This window comes from Xylocopa sonorina, chromosome 3 (assembly GCF_050948175.1).
Source record: "Xylocopa sonorina isolate GNS202 chromosome 3, iyXylSono1_principal, whole genome shotgun sequence".
In the NCBI taxonomy this organism is placed as follows: domain Eukaryota; kingdom Metazoa; phylum Arthropoda; class Insecta; order Hymenoptera; family Apidae; genus Xylocopa; species Xylocopa sonorina.
Window position 1 is genome coordinate 14,210,454 of NC_135195.1, and position 26,609 is coordinate 14,237,062.

At 51.0% G+C, this 26,609-nt stretch overlaps 1 protein-coding gene across 4 annotated transcripts in view; it reads right to left on the minus strand.

Annotated features, from left to right (window-relative positions):
* Sox102f (transcription factor Sox102F) overlaps positions 1–26,609 on the minus strand; it is a 189,163-nt gene that overhangs the window by 108,829 nt on the left and 53,725 nt on the right. For 2 of the 4 annotated variants that reach the window (XM_076911015.1, XM_076911018.1), the window contains exon 2: positions 20,971–21,065. In XM_076911015.1, coding sequence (XP_076767130.1) covers positions 20,971–21,065 — 95 coding nt within the window. Of the gene's footprint in view, positions 1–18,732; positions 18,926–19,101; positions 19,153–20,970; positions 21,066–26,609 lie in introns of those variants that run through there. The other 2 variants (XM_076911014.1, XM_076911016.1) reach the window with 2 other exon arrangements.

A 26,609-nucleotide genomic window follows, 5' to 3' on the forward strand; every position in this document is an offset into this window, starting at 1 on the left:
TACAGACGCTGGGAAATTGTGATCGAAGGATACTATTGGAAAGCGATACCTTAGCCGGGCTTCTGAATAAGTAATGGAACAATATTTTTAAAACGCCTATAATTCGTGGCCGAGTCTCGCCCCCGCCCCACGGCGGACCCGTATTTATCGGCCCGTGGAGTATAAACGCGGCCAAGAAAGAAGTGCGATCATTTATGGCGGCCAGGGTGCACCAGTCGCCTCCCCCCAAGTATCACCCTCGATTTTTACTCTACAATCGAACCGTGCTGGAACCCGGACGTTGGATTATTGCGGCCATTTATCCGCGCCGTCTAATGTTTTAATAACGACGTCCGGCGCACGTGCTCGCGCCCTCTAAGTAAGCTGTCGCCCTTCCGTTTTGCGAGGCTGCAGCGTGCGGTACGTCTGCTCGCTTCTCCGAGATATTTCGAGGGATGATTTTCAAAGACAACATTAGTCGACGATGACGAGTAATTTGCGCGCGATGATTTTGATTATTCATCGAGTACACGCCCACGGTATTAACGGTGAAAGTTCTTCAGAAATACTTGCAGCCGTGCTTTCCTAATATCATTTCAAGAGGAAACTTTCTACATGTTATATATGCGCGCGTAATATTGTAAGTATAGCGTATACAGTTTAAAACTTGGGATAAAAAGTTGGTAATGTAAAGGAATATAAGTGAACGTTGAAAGTGATTGAGAATTATTTATTAGATTCGCGTAATAGCTTTAGCAGAATTAGCTTGGCAATGGTATTTGATTTCGAGATTGGCATCGAAGTTGTAATTAGCGGAATAACGCAAATTATGAGTAGCATTGCCGACTTGACTCATCCGCGTTAAATCAGTCCCATTGTTCGACTAAGCGAGGCGAATCATGCATTTCCGCCTCTTACTTGGAGCCTCACGCTCGAATCCCGTCGCCCGCGCCGATCGGCTCCTCTCGCGGAGAGATTTTCCCGCGTGAAAACGGCCGACGGAGATACGATTTTCCTCGCGACGCCTCGAAAGCGCGACTTTCTACGCTCCGCTCGCGGATCCGCGCGCACGAGAAAATAAGCGAGACGTTCGAGCTCGCGCAAAAATTGAGACGTCGGATGGGACGAAGTCGCGCGCGCGGAGAAATCACCGGAAACCGATTCAATAATCACGCGTGCGAAAGCGTTCGTGCACGTCTCGAGCCTGAAAATACGCATTATCTATAGATATGCAAACGAGCGAGCGCGCGGCATCGATTCGATGAAAGCGTGCGACTCGCTGACCAACCGCTCGTCGGTGCCATTGCGAGGATTCCTTCAATTTCTTTGACGTTTGCGTTGCAATTCGCTGAAGAAACATTTTCATCATGCGTTGGTCAGTTTGCGAATGCCAGACAGCTCCAAGTGTTTAATCTTTCGACTCGAATCACGATTTTCGCTCGCTATTGTAGAATAATGGTTCGTGGATTTTCCTCATCTGCGAGTTGTCGAATCGAATTTCGGATCCCACTTCCTCGTTGGCCAATCGTTACTTCCGATGATAATCGCGATGCGTTATCCTCGAATTAACCAGTGTAATTCAGCGGGTCGATGAACTGGCAGGTCGACGTCTCGCGGAGGCAGCGACATTAATAATGCATGTCGCGAATAAAAATCAGCTAATAAAACGGCATATTTATGCAAACGGAATTGGATTTCTTGGTCTCCAATTTATTAACTGTCTACTTAGAACACCTGCTCCAAGCTGGTTTCGATCGATACCGATTACAATATACCAACACTGGATCATCAACCACTACCACGTCGGTCGCCTCGAAAGGTATAGCGATTAAGGAGAAAAAGAAAAAGAAAAAATGGGGAAAAAAAACACGCTATCACGAGAGGAGTTTGCGCAAGAGCAATAATTTATTTTCTAAACAGTGCCGCTGGAAAGATATCGATATTCGTGTTACTTTTCCAAATGGAATATAAATAATACGTAATCTCGTTACCACAGAGCCCGATTTCATCGACTACAACCGAGTCTACTCGAAAGGGAGGGGATGGGAGGGAAAAAAAACTGTTTTCCCTTTATCGTTGTAGTTCCAATCCCGCTAAACGGGGCGCTCGTAAACTCCGCTCGGGTCTCGCTCCGTTCGACCGATCAATCCTGCTCATTTCCATGAACCGGCGACTTCTATCGATAAATTAGCGTTCTCCGCGGGACGAACGGCGCCGGTTCCCGGAACGAACGGTGGGCACGGCTCGATCCTGCCGCGGCCTCGGCCCATACGACGCCGAATAGGTGCATGGGAACGAGCGTTTCACGCGCGACACCGCGAGACGCCGCGCGAGACGCTCGTTAGAAGCCACTCGTTGTCCGGCCCGTTTTACGATTTCGATCAACTATAAAACTTATCTGGCTTTCTATTCCATTGGTATGTATAAAGGCGGATGGACCCGACTACTTTCTCGTGCCCGCATTGGATTGTCGTGAAAGCAGGACGCACTTCTTCTTGCGTACACACACGCAACGGCGCGCGCGTACGCGCGGTAAGCGTACGCGGGTACGTGTTCATTGTGCTTCCCGTTGTGTCTTCGAGAAGCTGGACGAGCACTGCCCATCCTCTCGAGGACACGTTCGCCATTGGTTACGCGTGTGGACGCGTCAGTGCGCGCGAGCGCGCGTGCAACCACCGCGTTACGACAACGGGGGCAAAAAGTAGCCCGAGGGATGTGGAAAAAAGAAGAGAAGAATTTATTGGCCACGATAGCGGACTCCTGGTAGTATCTCCTTCCGTATAATGCTAGCAACTCGTCGGTTCTTAGTTCGTGTCTCATCCTCTCTCTCCTCGATTCTTTCCTTCGGTTCTCGCGTGAGTCTCGTCGGACAAAGATGTCGAAGAGTTCTTTGGTCCCACGGATACAATAATGGGACACGAATTTTCGAGCCCAATGGTTCTGGAATTGACTGATCTTCGAATTTTGCTGATTCTTTTAACCTCGTCTCAGGATACATCTTTGTTTGTACCAGCTTGTAGGACGGTGAACGTTCTCGAATGATGTACAGGCGAAAACACTGCGTTATTCCCTTCGATTAGGGTCGTATTCGAAACCAAACGTTCCGTCTCGCGAACGTGACTTCCCGGCTCCACGGAATTGACTCATCGGTCCCAGCTCCCGGTTCTGTTTGGACACGGAGTCAGCCTCGAATACATCAACGTCTCGGTACATCCGCTATATTGATTGCGAGAACACAAGATACCTGGCATGAAAGCACGTGTGCGCGCGCGCGCGCGTGCCAATGGCGAGGGAGGTATAGGAGGAGGCGCGCGCGCGGATTCCACTGTACCATGCAAGCGGAAGCCTACATCGTGATTATCATCATATCTCCGCTAGACATCAAAGACTTATCTTTCTCCCTGTTTCGCCTCTCTTTCTCCCCTTCTTCCCTTTACGGGGCCTTTAACGGAACACGGCGCCCTCTCACTCTCTCTCTTTCTCTCTCTCTTCCTCTCTGTTCGTCTCTTACCAGGCCTGTCCGCGTCCTCCCTTCCGGCAGCCAACGTTTCCTCCCTCGCCCGTGTTCTTCTCGTCTTGCTCCTATTCGCCTTCACCCTGGCCGTTCCCGTTCCGCGCGTGCCTTTGGGCTTCCGAGAAATGACCATTTGTAAATTACTCCGCGCCGCCTTTCTTTGACCACGATCACTCGCGGTGTGACGATGGAAGCGCCGCCGGAAGCCGCGCGTTCGACAGCCACCGCCTCTGTAAACCGTGCCCTCCTGCGCTCGGCTATCGAGTACTGCGGCGGAAGTGCACGGTTCGCTTCGGTTAAAACCGGCAGCGGTTGATTTAACAATATTGACGATGGATATTTCGGTTCGTAACGGCGTCGAAAGGCCAGCAGCGATCGGGAAGACACGCGAGGCGTCGAGGATATTGGACGATCGAAGACGATCGTGGACAGCTCGACGAAAAAGACGTGCCATTTAAAACAAAGAACACCAGCCATTAGGCTCGCGTGTCCACCGTGAGAGCGGTGAATCACGAGGCTAGGCGGATACGTAAGTCTCGGAAGATTTCGTGGACCATCGAAACGCAGCCAGAGCCATTGTATCGGACCGCGTTTCTGCGTCCTTCGCTGCGTATTCTTAGCAGCTTAGTCCGGAGAATAACATTATAACAGCCAGGCAGAGGGAGGAGGGAAGGATAGGAGGGAACGGAGGAGCGAAAAAGACGAGTGATCGGTAGGAGACAAACACATGTTGCACACTCGGTCGTCGTTGGGAAAGCTGCTGGCTTCTTTCGTCCTACAATCTCTACCGCCCTCTCCGTCGCTCCCCTATTCCTCCGGACGCGTCCCTCCGCAGCTAACAGTTCGACGTCTCCGTCGCACCGTGGGCCCGTGTTTCTCTCTTTACGACTCGTAACGTAAGACTAACAACACAATGGAAGCAACAGCTGCATGATAGATGGTCCCGACCGGCCGACCGATTCCATCCGACGTCCGCTCTTTCTTCGAACGGAGCCGAGTTCTTTTGCTTCTCTGGACCAGTCGTTATCGTCGCGTTTATTCGCGGAAGCAACGGGGAAAGGATTTCCAGCGCGCCAGCGGAATTCGTGGCGAGTCATCGACGCTGGTACCGCTGGAGCGTTCGTTTATCAGCCAAAAACGTGGGACACTCGTAAAAATGGTGGTGGTTCTCGGTTCTTGGATTTGGACTTCACGAAGAGTCGCTGATTTCGCGTCTTCGCCGTTCTTCGACGGAGTTTCGCGTTGGTATCATTAGAGATCCAAGCGTCTCTAACCCTTAAACCGTGGCTGGGCCGTGATCGAGCGGAAAGTCGAGGAAGGAGCCAAGGCCGCCGGTGTGGCAAACGAGCTGCCGGCCGCGCACCGACGCGCTACCATTGTCATCCATTTGTTCGTACAAATCCCTGGCTATAATCATTTAATGCTCACATTCATCGCGGCCACGGCGACGGCATTGTGCTACCGGCGGTGCATTAGTCTCTTGCACGCATGCGCGCTCGCGTTCCCCGGCCAAGGAGCTTAAGGCATTAGGGTGAGCTTCGTGCGAACGTCGCGGCGCCCTCCCGCCTCCGCCAGCCCCGTTCCTCTTCCTTTTCTTTCGGCCGGTCCATTCTGCTCGCGAGGCGTCGACGCGCGCGTTCCTAGAGGCGGTGGCTTCGAATTCAGAGCGGCTCGAAATCCTCGTGACCAATTAATCTCCCGCGCGGGGAATTCCTTCGCGCCCATTGTCGCGCACCTCCGCCGTCTCTCGCCCCGCGAGCGTAGGTGGACGACGCCGCTTGAAAAATGGCCAACCGCGCGCATAGAGTCTTCTGCCCTCTAGTCACGATTCCCGTGTTCCTTCGAGGGCTTCTCCTCGCCCCGTTCTTTCTTCCAAACCGGAGTTTCTTAACCTCTTCCGCGTCGCGACCTCGTTATCGTCGCGTTATTTTCACGCGAGCTCGTTCAGATCCTCCGTACGATCCAGTTCGTCGCGCGTATTGCGCTAAACTCTAGTTAATCGTTCGTTCCAATGGAACACTGTTTCAAGGAACGTCGTCAGGGCTCGAGGTTCGAGCCGGTTACGTTTTTCGTGAGAGGTGACGATGGCACAATGACCGCGAGCCTCTTAGGCGGCGATTTAAACCAGGCTCTGTGTGCGTTCGAGCTGGGACACGGATAACTCCGTTCCCGGCTGAATGCCGCACGCACACCGAGCGTGCGAGCTGCGCCTCTTTGTGCCACGCTCAAAGAGCACAATGTCCATAGTCCAGCTTCGACAATGGCCTCTCCGCGACTGGTTAATATCAAGGTTGTTTGAAGGGTAGCCGCCGGGATTGTGCGCCACTGCCGGAATCCGCGGCTGGAGAACCGTACTTTGGGTGTTGCCGTGTACGCTCTACCATTCGCGGTGCATCGTCGATCGGTATCTGAACGACTTCTCCTCTTGCGATCTGTAGCATTTTTCGTACGCGCCGACCTACATCTTTCGATCAACAACTGATATTTTTCTTATCGACTACCGTCGAGCGTCGCGTTGAAAATAAAACGCGCAACGCGTGGAACTCGCGGTGGAGCAATGCTACAATATTTATTGGCGTTGCATTTACATTGAAGCTGATCGGTTAGATATTTGCATTATCTTGAAAACCGTTGAGACAAAAACGCTAATTGAATTGTAAAAAAGACCGGCGATTTCCATTCAGAGCGGTTTCGAAATATGGAAACGAAGAGAATAACTATTTATATTTCTATTAGTTGGCGCAATTAAGAACATCGTTTCGCTGTTACGAACGCGGAGCGTTGAAAAATTTATATCATCCTCGTCGCGCGACGAGTTCGCCGAGAAACCTTTAGCCAAGGGACGACGACGAGTCGCAGGCGAAGGATATTACTGCACGCTTCGAGGCATCGAATCCTGGCTGCACACTCGGCGTATTGATTTTCCTAGTTGAATTATTTTGAACACAGCGGAATTGGAATTCGGCACCAATGGTCTAGGATCGATTGGCTCTGCATCGGGGTGTATTATTATGTCAGGAGTTCAGTTTAATTCTGGTCCCAGCTGCTGTCGTACTTATTATTTATTTACGAATTATTCCTACAAAATTTGATATGCACTGTCGCTAATCGCGGCTGAGATATATTATCAATAATCGATAGACCGTATAAGATAGCGCATCTCTATAATTCTACGTTGAACGATCGGTGATGTAAGAATATCGCTGATCAATCATGACTAAGCAATATTTTAAACTTCGCACGGCCACCTTAATTGTTTATCCCTCTAGCATCGATTACAAAAAGACACTCTACACTTGGAAACAGGTTCCACGTTGCGATCTAGACGATTCGTGGACAGATTCGTGGTCAGCGTCGTACGAAGAAATGAATTCAGAGCCGTGCGAGGTTATCCCAGAATTCGAGACACGTGGAAACGATGCATAAAGGTATTTTAAATAATCGAGCGCTACGAAATCCCGTGTATTATCGAATAGTTAAATTAACGGACGGAGATATACACTCCGATTTTCCTCACCGTACCTGGGAGGCTTAAGTACACTCATATATCAACACCACACTCGAGATAACGAACTCCATGGCATCGTGTAAGAAAATCGGACAACGTACAACAAATTACGACATCCGAAGCCTTACCAACGATAGCGCCTCGAAAGAAACGATCCTAAACACGTGTACGCCCGAAGAATTTTATCGAAATCCGCGTTTCGATTCCAGCCCGTAGTCCTTTCAATACGGGCGCACCCTTTGCCTCTAATTCACTAATTGACGTCCCCCATGGCACTCTGACCAACTCTCGTGACCGCGTACACGCCACTTAGGCCCGATATCTTATCGAACGAATTACCAGCAACTGGAATTTACACGAACCGCGTTTCGTTCGGACACCGAAGAATGTAATCGCGCGTAAAGCCGGGCAACATCAATCGTAAACAAGATGCATTAATCACGAACGTATGTTGCATCGTTCGCGAACACTTTTTGCAGCCGATTTCGACATTTACCGGACTCTGGAAACGGAGAGGCACTAATCTGGCCGGTAATTAATGTGTTCCCTATCGCGAGGGGTATTCATTAGCACCCGTGACAAGCACCCGTGGCAAACGTATCCAAAAGTATACAATGCGAACGAAACGAACCTTGATACCAGACAATTCCAGTTTCCCATTCGTCCCACGAATTCTTAATCTCTTAACGAAACGAGGGGACGCGAACGCGGTATGAAAAATCGAACGGTTCCCTGGAAAAACCGAGGCGGTCTGCGCGATTTGCGGGGAGGAACGGGCTTGTATCGAGTGGAATAACTCAAAGGGCGTTGCGGAGACGGGGATGGACCTTCGAAGGAGAGAGAAACCGGAGAAAGGGAGGGACAACCGTGGAAGCGGAAAGGGAGATTTTGTTCTCAGGGGAGTAGTCAAAGTAACGTCGCCCTTGTCACGACGATCCCGGGGCATCAAACAGACTGATGCTCTCCGACCTGACACGGCGTATTATGGTATACGCCGAGCATCGTCGATTGCGATCTTAGATAAGGGAAAACAAAGAGGAGACGTTCGATTGATCTTAGATAGAGGAAGTGGCTCTAAGAGGAAGACTGTCCCCTATTAATACCTGGTGCTTGGCGCTCTAGCGCTGTAGTCGCGAGTCTCCTGACTTCGAGCGTGAAATTTGTGACCGATTAGACGCGAATCGAAGATTCTCCCCCTTTCTGCTATGCGTAGAGATTGTACAATGTACGGATGCAATTTTTGAGGCGAGAAAAAGTGGAACGAGATGAACAAACACGCGATCTTTAATTTTACAAAAAAAGAAGTGAAAACCAACAATTACTATAAATAGATTATATCAATGGTAATACAATGTTACAGTAGTGGAGTGTTACGTAGGAATGATAAGCAAACACGATAAGGCCTATAAAATACGGATAGATATAAACGGTATGTAACTTTCATAGGGGTTAACGCTTGTTTACCTTACCGCATGATTTATAGATTAAGGAATTTTCTGCCACGTATTTGTATTCCGAGGTCTACTCACGGTTTAACTATATTTGTGCCGGGCTAATTCCATTCCGTGCGCGCGAGACAAAACTCGTAAAATTTTAGCTGCAGTCCGAGCCATTATTATTTATGGCTTTCGGTGATCGCATACATATGCAACGCGTTTGGCAATAAACTATTACCTGGTGAAGGTTACGCTAGCGTAAGTGAGTAAGTGGAAACCACATTATCATTGTCACATCAGATTAGAGCCGATAAGAATCTCGAGTCTTTTTGTGGTTGATCGTAATGCTCACGTACACAAAACACATGCCATACTCTGATACAATGTACACCGCGTGCCTATTATATTAGAAATAACAGTTTTTTAGTTGAAAATCATTAATCAATCTTACCGAGAGTCTAATCGCGCGGACGGTGTACGAATCAGCAAGAGAACAGCGCTCGCAATTCGCTTACAGTTGCGCGCACGTCGAGGGATTATACTTTCACTCTTCCACCGGTCGAAAAACATTTAAACCAATCATTTTTATCGATCCAGCCCGCGTAAAGGGGAAATCTCATTTCCACCCCTGCGTTTTTCCATTAAACCTCATTCGTACCCGGGAAGCGTGTTCGCCTATAACGCGGGCGCACAAAGCAACGCGCTCGCGCTCTTATCGCGGAGCACGTGAAACGCGTTCGAATGGTCGGGGCCGTCGCGGGCCCCGGCGACATTTCCAGATTTTTAATTCCTCAAAGACGCGAGCGGCTTAAATTTACACGCGCCGCTGCGAGGAAGCCTCCAATTACACGCGAATTTATATGTAGACCAGCCGCGTCATTAAGACCGCGAAATTCCAGCGATGCGGAGCGCGACCCTTCGCCGCCCATAGATTTTCCGTAAGGACGAGCTCGTCATCGCCTTCGCGACGTGCCCGCCGCGATCCTTCCGGTTCGACTCGCGGAGGCGAGCCGGTTTAATTGCACGCGTCGAATTAATCGAGAATATCATTTTTCCCGGAACGGTGCGTATACGGACTACCATGTACCCAAGCTAATTAACAACAAAATGTTTCAATGTAAGAAATTTAAAAGAGTCACCGTAAATTATCGGTTTAGACCTCAACCATTAGACGTTAATCACTGCTTCGAGTGTCACGTCAGATAAATTTTATGTACGTATATAAAACGCCAAGGCCGATTAGTCAAACTGTCCTCGTAAATATCTATGATTAAGGGGTAAATTAAGATCTTGATTCTGGTGGTCTCGGACTGTTTCGTAATTAATAGATCGTAATTAATACCTAGAGGGTCCCGCTAAATGTATTTAACGCAGAGCGTTTTCTCCAACGGAACCACTATCTCCGGAGAATTTAAACGGAGCCATTTAAATTCCTGCGTGCGGAGGGGAAAAAAATGGCAGGAATTTGAAATGCAGCCGTAACGTTGCGCCATCGTCAGCGCGCTGGCCCCATAATCGTCCCGAAATCGCGAAACAATCGCGAGTCCCGTGCGCCGGGAGCGGCGACGAGCACCGGGCACTTAACACGTCCCACCTTCATTATCACTTGCACGGCGGCCATAAACCCGTGCGGCAAAAACCGCGACGCGGGCCCGTTCTTCGTCGCATTCCCGAAACGCTTCGCGTTCGTTACAAATCATCGCGCGGTGATATCAATCATCGTCTCGTACCGGGCGCGTTTCGTGCCGGCTGGGCAAAATGCCGAGCGACGAATCGACAACAGGGAACAAACGAGAATCGACGAGAGAGCGACTGGCCTGGGACTATTAGCGAGCGGTCCCGAAACGGTTGGCACCGTTTGGCCCGGGCGACGCGCGGCCACCCTCCTTTAATTGACGCGCGCGTTTCGGACGGAATCACCATTAGTGGCTGTCAAACTTTATTCCGTGGCAATCTTTATAATTCGCCTTATCGGCGGGAAAAGGGAGCGGTGCGCCGCTCGGAATCGTAACCATTCCATTAGCACGCTAACAAAATAAACAGAGCGAGGCAAACCGGTAAATTGTACCTCTGCTTCGATCGTCCAGAGTGCCTCGTACTCCGGAGTGCGCGTTCCGCTCTCGTCAAGAGTACTCCCAGCTTCTGCCCCCACCTCCTTTCTCTCTCTCTCTGTCTCTCTCTGCCTCTCTCTTTTTTTCATTTCCCCACCTCATCCTCCGTGCTTGTTCGCTCCTTTTTATTCCACATCGGAGAGGCACAGTGCCATCAGGGAAAAGCGAAAGGAAGCGAGAGAGGCGAGGGGGAAAGAGGGAGGACAGCCAGCCGCGGCGTGGGGCGGGAGGGGATGACAGGTTGCCAGTGTCCTCCCCGAGGGAGCAGCAATTTATAAATAATTGAGCCGAGTCCGGTAAAAAATGAATTACGCGTCCCTGTACAATATGAGGAGTTGCTTTACAGTAAAACGAGCGGGGGACCCGCGAGACCCGTGCCGAGACGACGACGCCTGTACGAGGCCAGCAGGAGCGAGAGAAAGGGCCAGGATCCCACGACAGAGAGATATACCTTACGGGAGGGGGATAAAGGAAGAGGAAGTAACATAAGCCGCATCAATTTTGCAATTGGAGAATTTTATGTTCGCGCGGTGCCGCCATATATTATGAACGAGCCAGCCACCGGTCTTCTCTCGCTACCGCCCGGCCTCGAATCAACCCCCGCAGTGGAGGGCTGCGAGTCGCTGCCCTTTCGATCACTGATTTCGATAATCCAATTTCCTCCTCGGTTTATTTTATCGCGACGCGGGAGTGTTTTGCGGTTTGCTACCGGTTTGTCTGCGGGGCTTTAACGTCAGCTGCTTATGGTCAGATTGGATCTCGATAATTGGATCCCCCTTTTGTTTAGACAGAGAATCAGCTTATCAATATTCTGCGTCGGCTGTAAAGTAGAGTGGAATTTTTTTCATTCAGTTTGGACGATACGTTTTATTTCCAATTTTATGCCGCAGCGAAGAATTTGGAAATTTCCGCGAAGCACCCGCGGGTATCAAAAATCGTTCCTAACCGCGAATAATGAAGTCGTAAGGAGCCGAAGCGGACGTGACCGGCGAGCGGGTCGAGATTGTTGCAAGAAAAAAGGCCGGGGGAACAAGAGTTTCTTCCTTTCAACGGAGCAACGACTTTAGAAAGTGGCATTTCGCATTCACCGATGAACCGGTTTATCATAATTGGCCAGGCGGACCGATACGCCCGAGTCATTATACCGCCGGACATTTTTGCAACCCGTTGCTGCAACTCGTTTGACACTGCTCGAAACGGTAGCGCGGATCAAACCGAGCAAATTATCTAACAGTCGACGAACGGTTTATCGTCCGAACAAAAACCGATGGATGACTAATAACACCGATTATTAACACACCCTCTCTGTTTTTTGCCCCGGGAGCGAAATCAACGTAATTTCGTTTTTACCCGAGCGTACGATCGACCGTACTGTTAAATTAGAATCCGTAATGATATGTACCGGAGAACCGGTAAATAAGACAATCCTTTCAATTTGCAAAAGGAAAAGGAACCAGCGAACTCGCATTCCGCTGGGCCGCGCAACCGAGGGGTGGAATTTAAAAATCCCATCGCACGAGAAATAAGAGGCGAGAGGAACAGACGAGAGGTAAAGAAGGAATTAAGAGAGGCACGGCAGAAGCGGGAAGAAAATCGCGAGGCCGGCGTTCTTGGAAATTAAGAAAACAAATATTGTGGAAGCGAGGACGGATAAAAGGGAGAGTAATACGACGCACTCCAGAAGATAAAGTCGGTAATGCTTTTGGCTTTCACGCAAACATCATTTTAATCCCCAGTTTCGGTGGAGGAACCTCGGCTGAGGAGAGGACGCAGGGTAAGGGGGGGAGCGCAACTGAAGAGGTCGTGAACAGGGCGACGTCGACGCGTACAAGTCAGACAGGGACGAGAGAGAAAGAGAGACACGGGAAAGGGAGCTGTGGAAAGGGCGAGGACCGGGACAGGGCGACGGAGATCGACGCGGTGCCAGGGGTGGCTCGAGTTGAACCGAAGCGAGTAATCAGGGAGACATTATTTTCCCTTTGAGACCCGCCGTATTTTAATACGAAGGAAAACGTATAATCCGCTTGTACAATTTCGTGCCACCGAATTCGAGCCTGTCTATCTGTCTGTCCGTCTTCCCTCTGTCTCTTGCCGGTTACGTTCAATTGGTCGCGTTCGCGATTGCCGTGCTCCGCTGTAGCCTCGTTCGAATGGAAATCGAAGGGTGGCGATATCTTTGCCGTGGTACCGCCTTCGAAATTCCTTCTTGCAATATCCGTGAGACAAAAGGGGTGGCGAGACGTCGTGCCTCGCGGGTCGTTGAAGAGAGGGTCGGTGACGAATCCAAAGCGAGCCAGGCGACCTCTTATTCTATGACTCATTAACAACTGTTATTAATAGTAGGCAACGTTTTTACGTAGTTCCACGGATGAAGGGAAACATATTTACGAGATAAATGCGTTAATGAGCAGCCGCCATCAAGATAATTATCAGAAATCTAAAATCTAGCTGTATTTCAATGCAAATTTGCCTCTGCAACCTAATTATCTCACGATCATTGAAGGACAAAATATTTTTATTGTATTTTAATCGGGAGATAGTTATGTAAGTCGTGGAAAAGTATTGTCGATATGTTTACAATTCCTAGACGCACGTCAGAAACAGGTGCACAGATCGGCGTCCGTACGATTTCAAGTAAATCGACTCATTAGCATCTGAGAAATCGTGTCGAGGAGTCTGGAAAACGTGCTTTCGAAGAAAAAAAAGAACAGGTTCAGAGTTTTGCATCGCGTCATTGTGTTGCCCGCACGGTTGCTATACGTATACTTAACGTTGCAAAAAATCACTTGCTTACAGCCGCACACATCGGAGCACAAAATCTTGGCTAGGAAAAAAATCGTCACCTCTTTCTTAATTCGATGCGAGCAAAATCGATCCCCTTAAATCGATCCCGTCCGTTTCCTACTTCTGCCTCTGGTTCCCTTTCCCGATTCGAGTCGGTACAGACGGGAGGACCGGTTTGATATCCGGCGAAATTCGCTAATGACGCAATTATATCGCTTTCGCGGGAACATTGAACCGTCCTAATTTCCCCCGCGCGCGCGCGCGTGTGCCTGGAACCGATAAAGAATTTTGTCTCCGCTACGAATTCTTATTTTACGTCCTCCCCATTATACGCCTCGAGCAAGAACCAAGAAAATAAAAGAGGAGAGGAAAAAGAAGAAACTGTTATAATACTGGTGCGCGGGTTAGCTCGCGCGCGTCCGCTCGCTCCTATAGTGCCCCACCGTTCTTTACACTCTACCCGGGGTTCGCTCATCGTCCGGAGAATAACATTCGCACTTTACGATTATGCCTGCCTACTTTTTTTGTCGACCGGCCTGGCTGCTCGGTGTCAACGACAGATTCACGATCGGCTCGAAGGCTCGCGCGCACCCCGCGGGAGCCGGCCGGGGATCGGCATTCAACGGCCGGCGAGTTCCACATAAATCGAGATCCTTGAATTAAATAGGCAAGCTTTTAGCATCCGTAGAATCCGGCCGTTTTAATCCCCGTGGCTGTCAGCCACTCTAGGTAATCCGCGGCTATTCGACGTGGACAAGAGCCATTGGCTGGGCCGGTGGCAACAGCGCCCACTGCGTTTATCGCGCACCCCGCGGCCACCGCGAAATCTCAAATACGTGATTACGAACCGCGTTTCGATCGACTTCCCGGTGACGTCGATTCGTTCGGACGTTTTATAGTGTCGAGCGGATCGGAATTAACGCGGCGAAAGTTGAAGACGCGGACATCGAGACGATCGAGGATCTGGTACCGCGGATAGGGGTGGTTTGCCCTGTCCGCGGGGTGGTTTCTCGATAACCTCGAATAGGAATTGAACATGTTTCTAGAAATCGGGGACATTGCTTGTTTTTGTGTGTACAATTTATACGTACCCCATGTAAACTGGAAACATTGTAAATGTCGAGTAATTAATTTTCTAATTGGACTTTAACTAGATTAAGCGATAAATCAATGCTAACTACACTGATTATTCATGAATGTCAATTTAAATTGTTCTGCTGCCGTGGTAATTATATTTATTGAAGATTCCAGTGGCGGTTTAATGAAACGTCTCATTAGTAAATGGAAATGTCTGTTCTGGAATTAATTATTCGCAACATTTTAAGTATCACCGCGTATCCGTGCAACGTATTACACTTTCTCTACTTTGTAATAGCCACGCACGTTTACATTGAGGATATAGCGCAAAAGTAACTGCTGCAACGTTTCTGTAATCCGCGGATAAAAATTCGTTCGAGACAATTAGTTTTAACAGCATACCAGAGGAATTTCGCCGCGAAACGCGAACACGCGTCAACAGCGGCGTTCGCTCTGCGTCAAAAGTGTGAAGAAAAATAGAGGCGACCGAAAATAACCCTTCGAAACGAATATTCCGAACGAAAAATGAAATACGCGGCTACATCGACCAAGCATAATAGCGCAGTCATCCTCTGTTCTCTCCTTCCCTCGATCCTCATATTTTATCCGATATTTTTGAAATACCATTCGCGACGACCGCGTATACGAGCGTTTTGCCCGCTGGAACGGAAATCTTGTTCAATATGTACCCAATTCTATCACTACTCGTGAAAGATAATTCTCAATTTTTATATACATATTTTTCAAAGTATATCCCCTACCAATGGGAATAGCTATTCATCCTACCATAAATACGATCGAACACAATTCGAAGAAACCGACGATACCCGACGATAATTTCGACGCGTGTGAACCTCGACGCCACTTGCGACACACTTGATCCCGTCACTGGTGACCGGACGTCGTAACGACGCGACGCGCGCCGACAAAAGCCTCGCGCGAGTTCTCCATCCCACCGACTCCTTTCTTCCCATCTTCTTCCGCCCGTTTCTTTCACGATCCTCGATTTTCTCGATGCGAGCGCATCGGGCGACCCGCGGTTTATTTACGACTGCATTCCGCGAGAGGAGACGCGCGTATTCCGTTATGCTACGGGGGTCTCCCCGATACGCTTTCGCGGAGCGGAAATCTGAACTGTCGTCGGTGTCGGTGGATGGAGGAGATGCCCACCGCGACAATTTACGAGCGGTTTACGATCCGCGTCGGTTATTCTGGAAAAACCGGCGGGCCCTCCGCGTCGCGACAATAACGAGACACCCGATCGAACCCGTTCGTCATCCGTGCTGATTTTATTGGACCGCGTCCCGGCCCCGCCGCGCGAACTTTATGTCCGGACGTCGAGCGGGGAACGCCGGCCATCTTCAAAGAGGCACCCTCTTATTTGTAACACCTCGTCTTATTGTCCTGTATCGGGTTACGCCCGCGTGGCGGATTAGAGTTTGGATATAAAAATGGTAAGTTGCGAGCATTGTGGCAGCGGGCAAGTAAAAAATAACCGAGAGTCCCTTTGCCGCGATTCTCCGGCGCAAATTCTTCGCGACGAATTTAAACTTCCCTCCCTTTCGTCTGGTTCCCTTGCTCGCGATCGATCGCGCATTAAACGCGAACAGGTGGGGCTGGTCGCAGGCGAACCGTGGATCGTTTCGATCGATTTTTCAAGACCATGGGAGGGAATAAATAAATGGCAGTTAAATATATACAGTAGTGTAAAATATTTGTCGACGCGATGATGGAATACTCCTTCTGTCCCCTCCATCGCGCGGTACGTGAAAAAAATCGAGCGAAACGCGGCTCGATGAACGGGTAACCGGTAACCGGTCGCGAAACGTCGTTCGATTGTTTGCGCAAAGATAAGATTAAGGGTACAACCTTTCCCACCGTCGAAAATCGCGCGCTATATTCCGCCGCGGATCGGTTTATCGGCTACGGTACACGGTTTTATTGACAGGCGAGCGCCAAGGCGAGGAGCGCAGCCTATCCGCGCGTTATTTGCTCGCGCTGTCCCATTGGTAGTAGCCTAACGCGTCGATGCCTATCTTTACGAATACAACACAACGCTCGATTCGAAGCGGACAGAGTCCAGTGCAAACTGTCCCGTGTCCGTTACGTCATCGTGTCCCTCCACTTCCGGTGGGTGGGACACAGTGCCGTTTCAAATTGAAACGGCAAACATCGCTTTTTGTTTCGCGCTGCGATCGCCCCGCGGGGCATCCACTTCGGGTAAATCAAATAAAATTGAGACGCTAATAGAGTCATGCTGTCTGGAGGATCGTATTAGGTCTGGTTTTTGGGGGGAACCAGAATTATCGATTACGCGTGGCCACGATGGGTTCCGCGGATTTCGTCACGGCCACGCTATCTGGTTAAGATAGCGCGGTCCGTTCGTGCCCGGAACTTGAAAAGGGGGTTTGTGGATCTCAATGGGACTTCTCTTTGGAAATAGTGATGTAATGTTTGTAGGTTTCTTTTTTTCGCTTTTTTTTTCGTTTTCGTTGGTTTATATCGAGTGACAGTCACGGGGAATACCGTGGCGCGATGCGCCGCGCGGTTGGTTGGATCCTCGGATCCGAAGGTTGCGGTGCAATTATCTCGTGGATGTTTGCTTTCGGTTCACGGGCACGTAATCCCCCGGAAAGTTCGCGGAGATTAGGAAATATTGGCGAGCAAATATCGGTGGTCTTGCCTTCGAATCGAATGCCCGAAGGACATCGATTGGCGGAAGCTTTGATATCATTTTCGCTGGCGGAAGGGGGGCTAAATTGTTTGTGAATGCGATTTTGCACGCGGTTTTCCTTTGTACAAGTGATCGTGGAATAAAAAACTGAGCAACGATGAAACAATGTATATCGATAAATGGCGTAACGATTAGTTTAATCGTACGTAAGATTTAATTAGTCATCTCTATTCGCCTTATTGATCGTTAATTGTCTAGAAATAGTAATTTATAAGTGAGCTGGTTTATCTACATATCTTTTATCCGTATTCCTGACACGATAAGTTTCCTTTTCACCTATTTTATTTATGCAATGAGCACAAAAAATTAATGTAAGCACGAGACTTACTTCTATAGACACCAAAGCCGGTTTATGTAATACTCGTATGTGCAAAAGCAATAAGAAGCAACAATAGGTATTAAACGTTAAATAAAAAGAGGAAATAAAGAGGCAGACAAGAAAGAACGATGAAAGAAATGCTGTTCGGAATTGCAAACAAATGTACTCGCATGCTTTTGTACGTCTCTATACCAGCGTTCGCAAACTGTTCACGGGCAGAATGAGAATTGAATTTCTGAGAAACCGTCTGTTCCCGTACCGTTCTTAAACTGTTCGCGTCAAACAGCGAACAGTTCGCAGACTTTTAATAATCTCGCACAATCTCTAATCACACACGTCACGCGGATTGTTTAGGAACGATACGCGAATAGGCGATCTCCAGGTGGCTCGATTCTCATTCCGTTCGCGAACATTTTGGGAATCGAGGAGCGGTCGGAAGAAGTTTGGAAAGGTTCTCGCCTGTGAACGTAGCTCGCGAACGTGCGTTGAACGTCCAGAGGGAACGAAACGACGTTATTGTCAGCCACGTTCCAGACAGACGCGAGTCACCGGTACGGAGACCGCGTAAATCGTGGCCGTAGCTGAAATAATTCTCCCCTAACCGGCGAATCTTGCGGGCTTCGCGAACGGCCGTAATTCGATTCCCTTTACGCAATTTCATCGAATCGCGGTTTCCCATTCGCGAAACGCAACGGGTGCCGTTTCGCCATCTCGTACTCTATCAAATATCCTTCTTTTACAAAACCATAATGCAAAACCAATCTCAAAAATTAGAGGAAACCGATTTTCGCTAAACTGAGCAAGTTCGCCAGAGGGTGAATCCAGTTTTGGCAAACAGGCCACTGGTCCGGATCGTGACCGTTCCCGTCACCGTGACCCGAGATCGAAAATACGTCGAACGGAGCCGGGAGACAGACGCGGCCTCCCCGTGGAACCGGGGATCGTGATCGTCGAGTTGGTACCTAAGCGCGCCGCTTGTAAATTGATCGCGGCCCGCGTCCCAGCTGAAAGCGATCCGCTCGTTAAGTACCGCAGCGAACTCCTTGGAAAGACGGGGCTGGAAAGCGATCCGGCGCGGATCGAGATCGAGATCGAGGGAATAACGACGAAACGTGACGCAGTCGCAATTAATGGCGGAAGAGGTACCCCGGCGAGGCAGCGGGCACGATCCAGTGCCCTCGGCGACGTTTACCAGCGAACGTTCGAACGACACGATGCAACAGGCTCGCGCCACCGAGAGAAGAACGATCTACGGAGACGGTCTACGTACCCAATGAGATCCATGCGGACGATGCGTTCGCCGATCCGGGCGAAAGGCGGCGCGGCGTCGACCGTTCTTCGGGATCTATCTCCTTCTGCGCTTCTATCTCCTCTGGTGAACACTCGCATACGTACAGGCTGGAGTTTGTACACACGCGTGCGAACAGGTGCGCGTCCCCTGTTGTCGTTCGCGAGGCACAGGTGAGGCAGACGCGGGGATACCGGTCGATCGAGGGCCCGATTCGGTGGAACGCGATCGCGGATTCTCGTCGATTCTAAGGGACGCGCTGGATTTTTCGCTCCGATCGAGGGATCGGGTCCAGTTTTCACCGTGCCACCCCGTATATCGCATGGGAAAATAAATCTTGCGGACACTCACCGGGAGGGAGACTGGACACTGGACGCTGTCACCGGACACGGGTTGCAGCGACTGCAACAGATCGCGTGCGTGAAAGAGAGGACGGCTATCAATGGCTGCATTATACAATACCGGGGAGCTGGTGTGCACGTAGCACGGCCGTGACGCGTGTGCGTACGTGCACGTACGGGAGGAGAGCCGCGTGTGCGGTGAACGCGAACCGGGTCCACTGAACGAACCGAACCGAGCGACGAACGGGAGAACGAAAGGAGCGAACCGTGTTGTGCACTGTCAGGTATTCCCGCGGAGAGGATCTGCCCCGTCTGTGGAAGCCGTGCGTGTCCGCGACGATACGCTGGGAGCCGGCGAGCGCGCCAACGAAAACCCAGTGACGACGAAACGGGACGGTGCATGCCTGACCGGTGCTCCACCCTGTTTCTCGGGTTTACTTTTCGACGAGCATTTCGCCGATTAGATATCGACTCTTTCGCAAACACTGCGCTGCATTGCGGGACCGTTCGATTATTGTAACCGACGTCTCTCCTTCCCTCCTCTTCGTCCCCGGCTCGGCTTGTCTCCCTTCTCGCCTGTTGACTTACTACAGACGTCTCCGTTCCACGCAGGTTGCTCGTGGTACGCGTGCGGTTCATGGAAGGAATGCACCGCGTTTCCATAACCAATTCCCTCGAAGCCACGCTTTTTTCCTTTCCTCGTATGTACCTTCATTTTATTGCATTTTCTTCGAGATAATTAGCGCCTACCAAGATTCCATACTAAGCGTCCTAGAACTCGCGAATTCTCACCTTTCCATAAGTCAATCGAATCTTTCTCTCAACTAGCTGGCGGTGTCCGCGAGCACTTTAACGGCTCCGGTGATTTTACAACCTCGCTATATTCCTTCGAACAACTATACTCGCGAACGCATTCTTTCCATACCCCCCCCCTCTCTCTCTCTCTCTCTCTAACCCTTTCATTCCCACCTGATTCCGTTCGTCGCTCTCCGTCCCTGTTTTTACCTTTCCTTCTGCCCTCTTGTCTCCCGATCCCTACCCCCCACCCTCGACCCAGACGTCGTTCCGCCGCTCGACCGGACTGACCTGTTCACGTGTGCACCACAGCCGCAATAACTATATCCAGCCGCGCTTTTTTGCCGGCTCGTTCTTACGTACTCCGGCTCGGAAATGAATTGAGTTATTGTAAAATCGTGTCCGGCCGGCTGTAATTGTCCGCGCGAGCGCGCGCGTGCTCCGCGCGCGAGCCTGACCCCGCCGGATTTTTCGCCGCGGCTCACCTTTGCTCACCGTTGCCCACGTGCGCGCCTCCGGGGCTGGACGAATTTTTCGCGGTGCACCCCGCGGTAATAGATTCGTCGTTGTGCCAGGTTGTAATCGGGCAGATCAAACGCGCGGTGCCGCGATTCGCGTTGTCGCGGAAACGCGACCTACCAGCGGTGATACGACGACGGCGGAGCAAACATCGTAGAGAAATTGCGTCGACGTAAACACGCGAGGAAAGTTCGAGGGCCGAGTTGTTGTCCACGCGGGTGTTCTCGACTCACGAAACTCGGTTTTGCTCGATCTGTTTCTACGTTTGTCCCGGGCAGAAAATTAATTCCGCGCGAGTCGACGGTGTCACTGCTTGAAATTTATCGGTACCAGAATATATGATCGAGCAACGAAAGTTTGGACAGCCTCTTTCATGGACGACGCTGAATTCGGAGCGAACGTTTTTGCGCTCGCGATTCGAAGGAACTTTGATTCATCGAGACGCGGAGGCATTTACAGAGATCGAGAGATACGTTTCGCGCCCTTTCGGGTTGAATGGGGCGCCCCGATGGAGGCCCATCCTGAATGAACAAGCGCAATAAGCAGGTGCTGGCGTTCGACTCACCGGCTTCGAATCTCCTTCCAGCTGATCGGCTTTATGGCCGTGACGACCCCATCCACCGTCGAACAATTACGGCGAACATCAGGAAGCACACCGTTCTGCGGGCAGAAGAGAATCGTTTTATTAGCAGCCTGTAATGGTCGGCTCGGTGTTACGGGATTCGTGAGTTCGATCTGGTAAAATTGGAATGCCTCGTGGAACGGGGCTGGTTATGTTCGAATGCCATGGAAAATGATGACGAAAAGATCTGAAAAAATCTTTTTGATTCTTTGGTTGTCAAAATGTCCCAATGGTCGTCATCTTGAGTGCCGTTATTCTAGGTCAGACATATGCGAATTACGATATACTTTTTTATAGTAGTTTTTCAGTGCTACCACAAGTACAAGAAACTAAACACACTTTCGCAGGACATTGAAGCGAGAAAGAAATCCTCTACGAGATTTTAGTTATAATGGATATCCCGTGTTCGAATCCCCTCCTCTAAACTCGAAACGCCCCACCATCGCTAACAACGAAATCCGTCGCGAATACGTTCCTGTAGGGCCCCCATTATCCAGCCGGCCGATAATTGATAACGCACCGTAGCGACGCACGCACGCGAAGGATTTGCATGGAGGTCGAAGGAGTCGTGGCCCGCGGTCGAGACCGACAGATACGAAGGATCCAGCGCGAAGACAAAGGGCGATGATTCAGAGGTAGCAGGAGAGAAGTACCTGGTAGATGACACGAGATTCCACCGAAGGTGGGCACTACGTCACTGTCTTTTTCTTCAGCCGGGCCTCTCCTCGTCCGGCCCACTGGTATCGGCCGCCACGAGGCGGTTTTCGACTGGGGACACCGGCATTCCTCCCGCCGCGAGGAATCCGACGATGTTAAATGAACCGTCCCGAGGAAATATAATGTCCGCTAAACATTCTTCCCCGTTTCCGTAATTTACGGCCGGCCGAAATCTCTCGAATCGCCTGGCGAGACTGATCGCGCCGCGCGAGGACCCGCTGACGAGAATGGGGGCCCGATTCCATGGGATCCGGGCAGGTGCTCCTCTCTCGAACCTCGTGTGATATTGTTCGCGGAGGTCCTCGAGGTTTCTTCCCCTTTTGTCGTGGGACGCAACGAGCGGGGCGAGATGTACGGCAATAGACGGTGGGCGAGTCTTCGTTGAAAGGTGAGCTCGAAACGTAACGCGTCCTTTTCCTCCGCGAAGATAGAATCTCTGGATTTGTCGAACTCGAATTGATATTGCAGAGCATGTTTCGTTTTCCGTGCGATCGCCGTCTTCGGTAGCGGCGGTAATTCGTCATGGCCGCGAGACGTAACACTCTCTACCGAGAAGTTCGTGTTCTCCAGATCCGACGGCGTTCATTCACGGCGCTAGAACTTGCCACGAACCTTGCGACGAAATACCAGCTGCACCGGCAATGATTCATCGAGGACATTCCTAGCTGACCGTTCGCGTCATTCCACGCGTCCGCAGCGACGGCGGAAGGATGGTGTTTGCTCTGTTAATTCGCAACCGGAGCAACTGGGTTACCTCTGCGGCGCGTGGGCGTTCTTCGGTAGCAGGGAACCGTAAAGTCGTCGAGAGCAGTGGAGCCACTTTGGAATCGGGAGATGACGGATCATTAGCTCTGGGGATCTTGGCGGAAATTCCGCCTAGTCACCGAGCACAGCGCCGCATACCTGCGATTTGTAGGAAAACAAACTGCTCGTGTGGCGAAGGTTCGCCCGTCTATTAACCCTTTACGATCAGATGCTCGAGAAGGGTAACAGTATTCCGAGCTCGGATTGAGATACCCAATTAGAACCGTGGAACGTCGGATGGGATCGTAGGTAATCCTGCCCGCGTCCGAGGAATGTAGCCGACGCAGCTGCGTTAATAGAGCGAATTCGTGGCCATGGAAGCGCAACAAGGTGCATCGGTAGCCGAGCAGCAATAAAGGCGCTAAACAGCCACTTTCGACTGCTGGAACAAGAAAGTGGTGCTGGAACGTTAACCGCGAGGCAACACAGGAAGGTTGATAAGGTTCACGAGCCACGTATCGTGGCCGGGATAAAAGTGCATAAACCCGGCTTGTATTACGCGCAAATTGTCTGGATAAGGGAGTAGCCGATGGAGGGCTGCCGACAGAAGCGTGGTAATGGGAGTTCGAGGCACGATCGCGAACGGGCAACGATAATGCACCGCCTTCCCGTTTCTTCTCCACGGACGCGCCGTACGGCGAATCTTATTTCCTGATAAATGTAACGTTCGCGCCATTACCAGCAGGAAGAATCATATTTTCTGACCATATTTCATGGACGACGCTGGTTTTTCTGGCGCCCGGCAATCGCGCGATTATTGGCCTGCCCCGGCGCAACAAGAAGGAAGTTGTAATTCCCGGATAACGCCTAGCGTAATGGCGCGTCAAAATCAGAGAGCTGTCTCCGTCGTTCTCTACAGGGTGTCCGTTTTGAATTAACTCCGTGGAACGTTTGATATTTTTTGTAGACGCGCTGTTTCACCCGCGCGCTGATCTACTCGCGCGGGGAATACGGGGTACAGCGTCCCCTTTCGCAGCCACAGCTTCGATTCCTTTTGGGACATTGGATCGGCTCCAGTTAAAATAGACACCGCGTATTTACGTTCGGCTAGAACGTGAAAACAACGCTCTTGCCATTTAGGTCTTCCAGAAAGCCCGAGTCGCCTCGAGTTTCCGCTATTGCATTAATATGCTAATAACGCGTGGGCGTTCTTAAGAAATAAGGAAGCGTGCAGACCGGCAACCTGGCGCGACCAACCATTTTTGGACTTGGTCAAACGTAACAGACCAGTCTTTCTCTCTCTCCCTCGGCCTCCGTCTCTTAGACGAAGAGAATTTCTAACTCGTATCGAACATTTTTTGCTTCTTCGTTCTCTGTTGCGCGACGTGTTAAATGACACATTAAATTTCCGATACACCGTGCAGTTCTGCTATAAGTTAGCCATCCTACTAGCAACCACTCCGTTACGTCACTTCCAAAGAAGAGGCTAAAAATCCAACGACATCCATCGTCGAGTTAAATGCAATTCTCTCAGAACGGAAGACCATATTCGCAATGAAATAACAGACACGTGTACCACTCTCGTTAAGCAAGCGGTAACGAAAAAGAGGAGCAAGCTTTTCAGTTAGCTCCCCATTGTAATCTTCTTTTCGTTATCTGCGAGCGTTATCAGTGGAAATGGTCGTTACCAATGGTTCAGATGGTCGAGATAACGCGACCAGCCGCGGCGGACAAAGCGCCATTATTTACAGGTGAACAGATTGGTTCGCGGGCCCCCAGGAATTTAGGTGTGCTCCGATTTCTAGACCGCGCGAAGAACACACCGGACCAATTTATAGCAGCATTGTTACTCCTATTGTAGTCCTGGTGCGCGTGGGCGATACGAGACGGTGACATTACAGCCCGCGAAAACTGGCTGTTCCCGCGAACGAAGCCTTCCTATCCGAGCGCCATGCATCACAGGTTGATACTCTACGAACAACCTTGTTTCCATTCCGAAACATTCGCCGGGGCCGTGTAACAATGCCCTCGCCAGCTGGTCCACCGCGCTGGATTATTCGTATCGCGGAGATTCTATCGGATAAACGTAGGATTGTTCGAGAAAATGGAGACACAGCGCGCGGCACAATCGAACATTATTCCATTATCCCGCGAAATGGAAAGGTACTGTAAACTGTCGCTGGATAATCGAATGCCGCGCGATCGATTCGATCGACCGTACGGAATATTACCAACATAATAGGTGTTATTGTTCTTGTACAACGTGGCGAACGAGATGCACCGAACGACGCGGTTGCCGCCGCGATACGGTCGTCGAAGCGCGACAAGAAACGGAGACGATACTTGTCCCGCGCGTTCGCGAGATTCCGCGTAATTAAATCCACTTGTTTAGAGACATCCTCGTACATTTCGACCAAGACGCGACAGGGGTGAGAAAATATAGTCGCGTACGCCCATAATTTCCGACGCGTACGAACGTTAGCAAGATACTAAAACATAATTCCCACCGTGCGCCAGCTTCCCAGTTCGCAGCTACGATGTAAATTATTTACCCTCGCGCATCTGATAACGCGCGTAAAGAAGTACGCGGTTCTACATAATTGCGACAAGGTCGCGGGGAGCGATCAAACCCCGTCGCTTGTGTTAACCGTAAACGTATCCCTGCTCGTGGATCCGCTCCAGCGGCTATTATCCACCGACTGATTCATCAACGGCGAGCCTTCCGCGTTACGAAACAGCCCCCTCGTCCCGGCGAGAGAAACTCGAAACGGAAAGGAAAGGTAAAAAGGGTGGGAAGGGAAGGAAGAAACGGGCTGGCCGTAAACTCGATCGGATCCCCCAGGCCGAACACCATCACCGAGAGACAATCAGGCGCAAGAAGCGGCGGGCGCGCACCGAGCTGAAAGCGCAGCAGCAGATGAACAGCTGATTAAAGAGCAGAGCGTCTGCTCGGTCCCAGAAAGGGAGTAGCGGGTTCGGAAGATTCAGGAACGATCCGCGCAGGAGGAGAGGAGGAATCGCGGGGCCCGGAGCGAGCCAGGCGAGATCGGTCAGGTAGGAGTCCGGTAGGCGAGCTGTTTGCCGGTTGGAAGGCGAGTCCCAGCCAGAGTTGGAAGGATGCTGGAGAGGCCGAGTGGTGGCGGCACGGCCGGTGTGGTCAGGTGGTTCGCAAGGACGCGGCAGGCCGTTCACCCGTTCACCCGTGTCCACCTCCTTGCCCCTCTCGTCTACCGATCCTGCTTCCCTCTGTCCTCTCTTTTTCTCGGATCTCTTTCCTTCTAGGCCGAATCGCTCGCTCCTCTCAGCGCCGAGAGCAGAGCTGCTCCGACTCGCGGCCACCTCGCCGTCGCCCCTCGTCCTCCCCCCTGCCCTGCCCGTCCCACCTTCTTCACCTGTTTCGTCGTCGGTTTCTCTCCTCTCTCGTTCTCCGTTCGTTCCCCGTCCCTCGTTCGTCCCTCTCTATCTCCATCGTTCGCCGGGTCCATTGGGCAGCCCGTCCCGCTGTCCTCCGCCACTTTCGATCCGAGCGCGCCGCCAGCCTCCTCTCTTTAACTAAGTCGCACCGGTATTCCTGCGCTTTAGCTGGAATCACCGGGCTCTCGTCTGTTCGTGTAAACACGATAATTGGCCTGTTACGCGCCGCTTTTTCCGCGGGGCCGCGTTTTCTACGCCGATAACGCCCGCGCGCACTCCCCCAACGGGAGCCATCGACGCATAGGTAACGTCTTCTTGCGATTCGCTCGAGTGCTTCCGGTCCCGGCTCGAGCGCGCGACTCTACGCGTACGACGGAGGAGGTTAAGAGAGACGATGCGCTGTCTTTCGATGGAGAGAAGCTATGAACGGGTACGGAAACTGCACAAGAGTGGATCGAAATCGAAAGGACATCGGGGTTCTCCCCTTCTCCAGTCTGGGATCACGATAGATCGTAGCTGATGAAACACTCCTCTCCATCGCGAGATAAGTACTTGCGTACCAGTTTACGTGTCGCTAATAAATACTAGCCGGCTAAACGTCCACCGGCGGGATTCGATATTTTCGATGGGGACTGGTTTCGCGATTGCAACGTCGCGCGCGTTAACCGAAATCGGCATTAATCCCAGAATACGAAGAGCGTAACGAG